General features: G+C 39.7%; 2 protein-coding genes across 2 annotated transcripts; one reads left to right on the top strand and one right to left on the bottom strand.

Moving 5' to 3' along the window:
• The first annotated feature begins 262 nt into the window (after nt 1–262).
• Nucleotides 263–4,825, top strand: LOC130985924 (SNF1-related protein kinase regulatory subunit beta-2). The gene is made up of 4 exons (XM_057909103.1): nt 263–902; nt 1,744–1,922; nt 2,008–2,170; nt 4,340–4,825. The coding sequence occupies exons 1-4, from the start codon at nt 720–722 to the stop codon at nt 4,664–4,666; spliced, it is 852 nt and encodes a 283-aa protein (XP_057765086.1). The 5' UTR covers nt 263–719; the 3' UTR covers nt 4,667–4,825.
• Nucleotides 4,826–5,331: 506 nt separating this feature from the next.
• On the bottom strand, nt 5,332–8,855 carry LOC130985923 (oligopeptide transporter 3). Its single transcript, XM_057909102.1, has 5 exons — nt 8,162–8,855; nt 7,723–7,820; nt 6,660–7,229; nt 6,319–6,574; nt 5,332–6,240 (listed from the first exon to the last, which is right to left on the bottom strand). Exons 1-5 carry the CDS (start codon nt 8,651–8,653, stop codon nt 5,440–5,442), a joined length of 2,217 nt encoding a protein of 738 aa, XP_057765085.1. The 5' UTR covers nt 8,654–8,855; the 3' UTR covers nt 5,332–5,439.
• Nucleotides 8,856–9,623: the final 768 nt, after the last annotated feature.

Raw genomic sequence — 9,623 nt, 5'->3', positions numbered from 1 at the left:
TTTTTTTTTTTTTTTTTAGCCGAATACAAAAGAATTCTTAAAAATGATAATAGATGGCAACTCAGTTGATCTTGTTCCATCCAATATATCTGGGCTGAGGTTACTTAGAGAGGGATATGGATAGTGAATCTTAAAAAGATGAAAAGGAATAGAGGAAAACTTAATCCCATATATATTTTCCACTTTATGATGATTAGAAGAAATGAAGTATGAAAATGGTGTTTGTATATAAATAGAAAATAGAAGATAAGAAAAGAATAATAAAGGAAATGTAAAGATTTAAGAGGCAGGCCCCTGAAAGGAGGGTAGATATAGGGCCCTGTTATCCCCACCAGCAACACCACATTATTCGGCATCACCTCTTCCCCTCTCCCATATTAAACCCATTACCATTACCATTACCATTACCAACATACTTCCAAACTCACACCCCACATCAACATTCATTTCATCTTTTCCACTTACTTTCCCATTAATCTTCAATCCTAAACCACTCTACACTTTTACTCTCAACAATTCATCTTCAATCAACACACCAATTGCTCAAATCCCAATCAATCCACTCCTCAAATCGGACCAACACCCCTCCACTTCCCCTCTTTTCCTTTTTTCCTGTTTCGGCCATGCTCCCCACACTACATTGAACACCAATCCGCAGCTTTAGATTCTCCCACTTCGAGGCCTTTTATTCTTCTCTCGTCTTTCCTGAGGTAATCGGAATGGGGAATGCCAACGGGAGGGAGGACGGCGGCAGCGACACCCAATCGGTGGTCGAGGACTCCGCCGCCGCGCAGGTTAGCATGGCCGATCAGGATGCTGCGCACGGCCCCGAGTACATGGGAGGCCACTCGCCCCCTTCTAGTCCTAGGGCTTCTCAGTCGCCTCTCATGTTCAGACCTCAGGTCACTTCTCTTGATTTATTTTCTATTTCTTTTTTAGATTCTGGAGCAAAATTTTCCTTGTTTTACGATTCTTGTGATTTTGTGCCTTGGGGATTTCTTCTTTATTTGATTAGATTGTGTGAAGATTGGATTTTTTTTGGGGGGTTTTATTAAGGTGGAATGTGTAGTATTCAGTGCTATTTCGGATTTTTCTATCTTTTTAAGGTATTTTGTGATATGTGCATGGATGACTGTTGCATTACTGCGCTAGCTACACTCACTAGATCCAAACACATTCATACAAGGTACTAAATAATTTTGCTTCTATGATTTGGTGTGCTCTAATAATGGTTATCTTTAGATTTTTTGTTTAATTCAGCAGGGCACTAATTGAATTTTTATGGTATGAAAGAGTTGATCGTTTAGGTGATTTTTTTGCTACAAATATCTTACTCGCGAAAGGTAATTATTTAGAAGACATAAGCCAGTTATTCTGAATACATGATTTCTTGATTCTTCTTCTTAAATCTTGTCAAGATTCTAGTTGAACATTTGCAAAGATAGATATGCTGACTCAAAAAGTTGGAAAATCTTTCAACCAATGTTTTTGTACTAGTCAATTGAATGCGGATTTAATTTTTGTGGATTTTGCGGCTTTTTGCCTCCATGTGTTTCTCATCTTGGAGCCTTTTCTTTTTTGATGAGGAAATCTCTGCTTTAAATTTTCATATTCATTGTGTGGGTGATGTCATTAGTTTGCATTAATGCAGCTATGATGTGGCAATCCCTTACAGTGTTTGGTCTTCTCTAGCTGGTCTATGTTATGGACTGAAAGACATTTCCTACCTTGTTTTTAATTCAGATGCCAGTGGTTCCTCTACAAAGACCTGATGAGTTGAACATCCCTAGCCCTTCATGGATGCAGACTAACTCAGGTTATGAGGATGTGTATAATGAGCAAGGAATTCCAACTATGATCACATGGAGCTACGGAGGCAAGGAAGTCTCCGTGGAGGGGTCATGGGATAGCTGGAAGTCAAGGTTATTCCTTATCTGTTTAGCTCTTGAATCCAGTTTGTTTTTTATGATTATAGATTATGAGCACATTTTAGATCATCTTCCACAGGAAGCCCTTACAGAGATCGGGGAAAGACTTCACCATCATGAAGGTACTTCCTTCAGGAGTTTACCAGTACAGGTTTCTCGTAGATGGACAATGGAGGCATTCTCCTGATCTGCCCTGGGAGCAGGATGATTCAGGAAATGCTTATAACGTTTTAGATTTGCAGGTAACATTTGTTTAATCTTTTAAAATCTGTCATCTTGCTCTCACCTCTGTAATTTGTTCTTAGAATAAGGAAGAAGTACAAAAACTAAGGCAACAGCAAGCAGATATGATATCTTTGAATTCGATGTTAGTCTACCATATTTTTTTGTTACTTTCTAGTACTGTGAGCAGGCTAAAATGCTTAAAACCCTTGGATGCTTCTCTCTTTCTTTGCTAAGTTTGTTAGTTTCTAAAGCTTGATACCTTGGTTTTCTCCTCCTATTTTAAGAAAAGTTTATTTCAAATATTTGTATTGCATCTCTGTTGTGTTTCTTATCTCATGAAACATGTATAATTCATACTGACATCCAGATGAGAGGCTCGTCCATGAATACCATAGAAATGTTTAGGTTCCGCTTGGATCTAGGCCAAAGTATTTGAAATAATGGATGGTTGATAATGCAATAAATTAATAAACATTTGTGTATATTGACCATCCCCTTACTAATAACAATCGGTTTCATTACTTGTCATCCCAAGTAGCTCTTGTTTTTTTACGTGTGCTTAGATTGGGAAGAACCTCCATTTCTGACTCTATCTACGAGGTTTTTTAGTGATACAACTGAAAATTTCAGTTGCTCTCAAATGAGGTATACTTCAGTAAAAGTAATACTTACCGTAGTCGGCTTTTTTATGTATATTAAGACTACCAACCAAAGCTTTTAACCGCTGAACTATGTGAAATATACCAGTCAAAGCTTTTCGCTTACTGGTGTAATATACTAATATTCACTAAAGCACGGTACCGATGCTTGCAAGTGGTCCATGGGACCAGCTATATTTCATCATGTACCTATAATATCTTGTGAAAAAGTGAAGAGAGTATAAAGAACTATGCTTATTCTGAATCTTTAGTTATTGAATCTCAAACTCATGCAGGAGCCCACTAAAAAATAAATTATACATAATTAATGCACACCTTATTGTTTCTCATCTATCATCCGTTGGCATCTCTTGTTTCTGGTTTCGTGTTGAATTTTGTATTCCTGAAGGGTTGGTTGCAATTACAAAGACACTGTCAACTTTTTCGTTTTCATCCATGAGTTTTTAGGTTTTCCAGTAAAAAATGATTTTATATCTAAGTAATCATCGTAATCCATGTGACCTGTTTCTACGGATATTTGATTTGTGTTGACTTGCAAAAGCAGAAAAGTTAATGAATGAAATTACTAAAACTAAAAGGTTAGGATTAAATTGTAAATGAGCCACATTTTATGTATTGTACCCTTTCTTGGACCATCGATGGTCTTTTCATAGCATTAACTTTTGATGATACCATATTGCTGATAGTTTTCAAATGTCGGTTTCCTTGCCACTTGGTTTTCCATTTGGCTTTTCAGTTGCTAGGGAGACAAACCATTGAAAGCATGTGATACCAGCAGTATATATCGTTTTCATGCCCTTGTTCTTTTTCAGTTCAGGACTAGCATCTAGATCCAGAGTTCCATGTCATTTTCTTAACATGATTTAGGTGAAGGAAATTGATTGATCAGAGCTCTGTACTATTAGCATAGTACGTATGAAGGTTATAAATTATAATTTGATGGGCGCAGTGATATTGACATTTTGTTGGATCTTTGTCCTGGGAATGAATGTGTAAAACCACAACATTGTCATGATTATGAGTAAATTATATACTCTTCTTATTACTTCCATACTCGATCATATTGACAAGTTTCCATACTTTCGGACTGCTGATGTAATTGATTTTTTCCACAAGCTCCTTATGTTATTCTGGTTGGATTGTGGAATAAGTTTGTCGAGAAATTCAAATTTGATATTTGATTAGTTTGCTTCTCTGGAGAAACTAAAGTTCATATCCACTATTCTTCTTGATAATCATTATATCTATTGACTCAGTGTATGCAGGTTAAGATCTGGTTTCTTATAAGTAGAATATATGATCTGATGCCCAAATGCTTTTCAACTGTGAGAGGGTTTAGTCATAGAACAATTAGTTGATTATGACTATTAAATTGTTGGATTGTCATTACAGTTTGTTGCTGCTGTTATCTGCACATAGAAACTTGAAAAATATTGAAGAATCAATATGTTATTGATTGAACTTGAGAGGTTTGCTTGGCTGCAACGCTTATTGACATGACTGTTCTTCTGCTAAAACGTGCTGCAGGATTATGTTCCAGAAGATATAGATAGCATTTCTGGTTTTGAACCGCCTCAATCACCCGACTCTAGCTACAACAACACTCAACTCGGTCAAGAGGATTTTGGGAAGGAGCCACCCATGGTTCCACCGCATCTCAATTTGACATTACTGAATGCACCATCACCCCAGATGGAGATTCCGCCTCCTTACTCAAGACCGCAGCATGTAGTGCTAAACCATCTTTACATGCACAGAGATAGGAGCCGCCCGTCTGTCGTGGCACTTGGTTCTACCAATCGCTTCCTTTCCAAATACGTGACGGTGGTGCTTTACAAGTCCATACAGAGGTAAAGATTGTGCTATGACTTTAGCCTTGATTTCTCAGTGTACTTGATAACAATCAGAGATACATGTCAGGTAAATTGCTTATGTTGGATTCAGAAATAGCCATACGAGGAATATTTGAAAATCTGTGTTCATGTGCAATTATTACTTGTTTATTGTTTCTCACTTGCTGTCCATTGATCATTTCTTCTTTGTTTGATATTGATTTGGAGTTGCTTCACGAAAATAAATAAAATTATAATCCACTATTTCTATGTTGTTTATTTGGGTAATTGTATAATTTGCATAGATTACAACAAAGCCTCAAGAAACCTTCACCTTAATACTCACTATGAGTGTGATGAAAAGTCTCGCTTCTTGATTCTAAATAACAACAATTCTGATCACTCTATATTTAACAAGAAAAAATGAAAAGGATAACTCAAAAATAAAGAACTAAATATCAAAATTCCAAATGGTCGCATTTAGCTTCGTGGTCGTATTGGTGGTACAAAAAAAATTGAACTAATTTATTAAGCCTCACAGGAGCAATTGTGCAGCATCATTTGGTGTATAAGGCAGTGTTTCTTATTCTTCTTTTATTTTATTTTATTTTTATAAGGGTGGTTTTGTAAGGCAATGTTGAGAGTCCTGAGAGCAATTAAAAGTGATTACAAAAAAGGCAGAAGCAATTTGCAGATGAATGGATGTAAGAGGAATTGAGAGGATATTATGTGATTTACAGCAACCCAAGTTACCCAACACAATAAATATACACTAGTGAAAATTGCAGCAAAAGTTCAGCGGAAAACAGGGCAACCTGGGACGACAATCCCCGGGGCAGTCGGGCAGGTGGCGAGCGGGCAGTGGTCGGGCTCCGACCCCCACCACTTGACATTCTTCCCCTCATTCTGCAGAGCGAAAAACAAGAGGACTCCCATGAAAGCCGTCCCAGCATCCAGTGCAGCCGATAAAACGTAGTTGTATCGTTGCCACCACGTTCTTCTATATTTGAAGACGAAGTAATTGAATATGGTGCCCGTAACAATCCAGCTAGCAATGTTGGTGGGCGTGGCCGGAGGCATTCCGGCAAAACCATAGGAGATGACTGGTATGTTGATAAGGGGTATCCACTTGTTGTTTGGGAACATTTTGCTCAACATCCACACCGGAACCGGCAACACCGCTCCAACCAGGAACAACCACACCAGGTTCCGATACAATCCTCCTGCTCCGAACAGCCTCTCCGGCCCGATCAGACCCCAAATCACCGATGCATCAAAGGTCACACGGAACTTGGGGCACGTCCAGGGGCTCTCCGGATGCAATGACTCTATGTCGCAGATGTTCTCGATGTTTTCCAACATCCACCATGCGACTCCCAGGTTCACTGTCCCGGAAACTAGTGTTCCAACCAGCTGAGCCAAGAACATGCTCCGAGGTGGGATCTTCATGTAGTGGCCAAGTTTGAGATCCGCCAGGAATGAGAGAGCGTGGATCGTGCTGATTCGTCCGTATATCTTGAAGAGCAGATTTGCAATGGGTTTTCCTGGAAGGATGTATCCAATGATGAACTGCGCAATTATGTCATATCCAGGTTGCTGCATTCATTTGACAAAAACAGAGTTAGTTGAGGGATAATCGCAGGATGCATTTCACAAGGCAGCTGCTTGCATTACCTGGTTCGTAGTGGCTTGAATAACTCCGATAGGGAGTGTGACGATCCAAGCCAATGCGAAGGCGAAGAGCATCCCCCACCAAGGTAGCTGCACGTCGTCTTTCCAAACAAACGACATCAGTAGGGATAACACGATGCTGCCCACTAGTAGAACCAGGAACCACCATTGAGGCACTTGCTTGTAACTTCTCATCAGCTTCGTATGAATGTCTGCTTTTGCGTTCTTCACTGCAGCTCTACTTTGCTTCCAGATATCACTGCCCAACACAAACACCCCGAGTTATGGAACGATCACAAACGACATTAATTAGTGCATCAAACGAGCTGCTGCTGCTGCCAAACCTGCCATGAAACAGCGCCACATGGGTGAGCGTGGCTGTGAATCTCGCGAATCCTGATCCAATCGAGAGGGCAAACAGAGGGCTAAGGTAGAGCTTGCTATACTTGTCATAGGCAGACACATTAAGATCGAATTGTGGAGTCAAGATCTTAGTAGTATCATATTTATGGCCGCTCGAAGTAAACAGCTGGTTAGAAAATATAGGGAATTTGCGGGCATCAAAGGTATTGAACTTCCAGTAACACACAGGGACAATGATGTATATGAACATGATGAACCCAACCATGACATTCAGAATAGAGGAAAACGGTGTCACCAACGGGCTGCCATGGTAGGCGGAAATTCCAGCCCAGTCGAGGGTGAATGCACCCACACCGAGTCCATGGTAACCGGAGCCAATCTGCTGAGCCGTAATGCTGTGAGGCCACACCCAACACACCCAAGAGAAGAATGTCAGAATCTGAAACAGGTATCCTGGGAATAAGTAGTAGATGAAACTTGCTGCCATGCAGATGAGGAAAAATCGCATCCTCGTCATCCCCATTGACTTGGGCTCTCTCTCATGAAGTGCCCTGTTACAAACGCCACACGAGAATCGTGCTTAGGAGACGCACAACATGGAGAAAAGGAAGATTTGCTCCAATTATTCAGCTCTTTTTATGGATTATAGTGCGGAGGCCATCTTTATTCTACATGTTCTTTTCAGAATCTTAGAGCATGGGAATTTCAACTTACAGCCAACAAGTAGAGAAAAAAAGTTTCTTTTCATGCCACTGATTTATTCTCCGCTTATATCTTGGCATCATAATTCTGCCCTCAATCATTATTCAGTCTGTCTGCAATCCAAATTCAGTGAACTCGAACAAAATTTCTACTTTATGGATGCTCTTTTTATGAAAACTAGATGCTAAAACAAGAAATGGGACGATGAAGAATGAAGAATAGTCAGCCTTCCAAACTAGAGAGGTATCTCAAGGCGAACTAGTTACATATAGGTAGTGATTCTGTATTCTACAGCAATACTCTTGAAAATAGAAATTAAAGACACAACTTTATTTATTTTACCTAAACAAGGAAACTTGGGCGACGTTGGAAGGCCACCACATCTCAACTGGATCAACCAAGTATTTTCTCAACATCCCAGCCCATCCATATCCCACCATCTGCGATTAGTCCCATCAAATCAAACAAAACACACACCATTAATTAATATGGCAATTTGGTTTCAAGATTTCACCATGCTGTTCAATGTCAACTAGAATGTCATAACTTGTTTTTATTTCTTCAGTAAATTCCTCGGAAATCAAAAGTTTAGGATAAACCTAAAAATTCTTTGTAAATTCGTAGAAAATTGCATGATTTCACTATACATCCTCCTGTGTATTTACTCACACACAACCACACTTGCATTCCCAGAAAGGGTAAAACACACACAGCAGGAGCAGAATCCCACATAATCAGAAACAAAATTTGAGGCGAAAATCGGAAATTGAAGATATCTGACCTGAGTGGTCAAGACAATCAAAAGAGCGCAGAGGAAATTCAAGCTCTGCTTGTAGTAACCCTTCATGACAGTAATAGCGCCAATGGAGTAGGCGTCGCCGCCGCCGGTGGAGACCCCACAATTGGCCATGACCGTGATAATCACGTGCTCCTTAATGTTGAAGGGGCCCGGGTTGAGGCTGAAGCGCCAGCGCCCAAACACCGTGTACTCCTTCCGAGGGAGCGTGGCCGCCATGAACTTCCCGACGGGCAGCACCGCAATCTGCATGAGGATGGCGGAGATGGAGAGCGGCTGAGTTCTGTAGATGAAGAAAGTGTTGAGGAACATGAGGAGCACGCACGAGGACACCCCCAGCACCCATGCACGGAATGTCATCACGGGGAGGCTCGGGTCGTCCGTCTCCGGCACCACCAGCGCCACCTCCTCCACCGAACATCTCTCCGCCTCCTCGCCGTTCGAGGCGGCGGCTTTGCTGCCCGAATCGGTCACCATTAATGGGTCTGTCAGACGTAAGAATGGGTTTTAAGGTTTTGTTGGTTTGTGATAATTATTCTCTCTCTGCTGTAGTCGAGTGTCGTGACATATATAAAGCGTCGGGGTTATTTTGGGCCTTGGATTTTTATTTTTCTTTAATTTTTTATTATGGCATCTACAATTTCCACATTGATTTTTATTTGCAATTGATTGGATATGGAAAAAACGGTGAGCCAATAGCGTACATCGCTTTCTTATTACACGCAAAATCGAGTGAGCAGCCTGTCCAAATCGTTGAAGAATAAGAATCGGGGAAGGAGGAGGATCAAATTATACAGGAAGGCCGTTAAATTTACAGTTCAATTTGTGATTTCTTGTCATTCTGGTTTCAGATTCTCTTTGATTACTTTCCTACAATTATTGGTTCATACCAAGGGCGAATTAATAAAATAAGCTATTTTAAGATAGTAAAAATTGAAATTTGTCATTAATATAAAAAGGATAAAAAAATAATTATTTTTATTATTTTACTTTTACTACAAATTTACGACTTAGTATTGTTTGATTGTGAATCAACTTTATAGATCGATAAAACATAAAATTAAGTATATAAAAGATAAGATGAATATAAGTTCATCAAAATTAATCAAATCCATCAAAGTAATGGTAGATTAGCTTGGATTATTTTTATTTACCCATCCTATCACTAAAATAAAGGTTAACATGCAAAAATGCCCCAATTCTTAAGTTGTAGATGAAAAATACCCTTCCTTATAAATCAAAGCATTTCATACCCTAATTGACATCCATACCCCTAAGCTATTTCCATTTGAATTCTCTTTATCTCCCATCTTTTGCCTAATTAAGCTTGACGAGTATATCGGCTGGAAACTTTCCTCGTGCCCGATAGGTTACTTCGGTAAACTGGGTCTGGACTGTGAGACAACGCCACGTACTGTTAAGCAAAAATGATTAAAGAATGATTAAA

The sequence above is a fragment of the Salvia miltiorrhiza genome, chromosome 5 (genome assembly GCF_028751815.1).
Source record: "Salvia miltiorrhiza cultivar Shanhuang (shh) chromosome 5, IMPLAD_Smil_shh, whole genome shotgun sequence".
Classification (NCBI taxonomy): domain Eukaryota; kingdom Viridiplantae; phylum Streptophyta; class Magnoliopsida; order Lamiales; family Lamiaceae; genus Salvia; species Salvia miltiorrhiza.
This window is presented reverse-complemented; position numbering and strand designations above follow the sequence as displayed.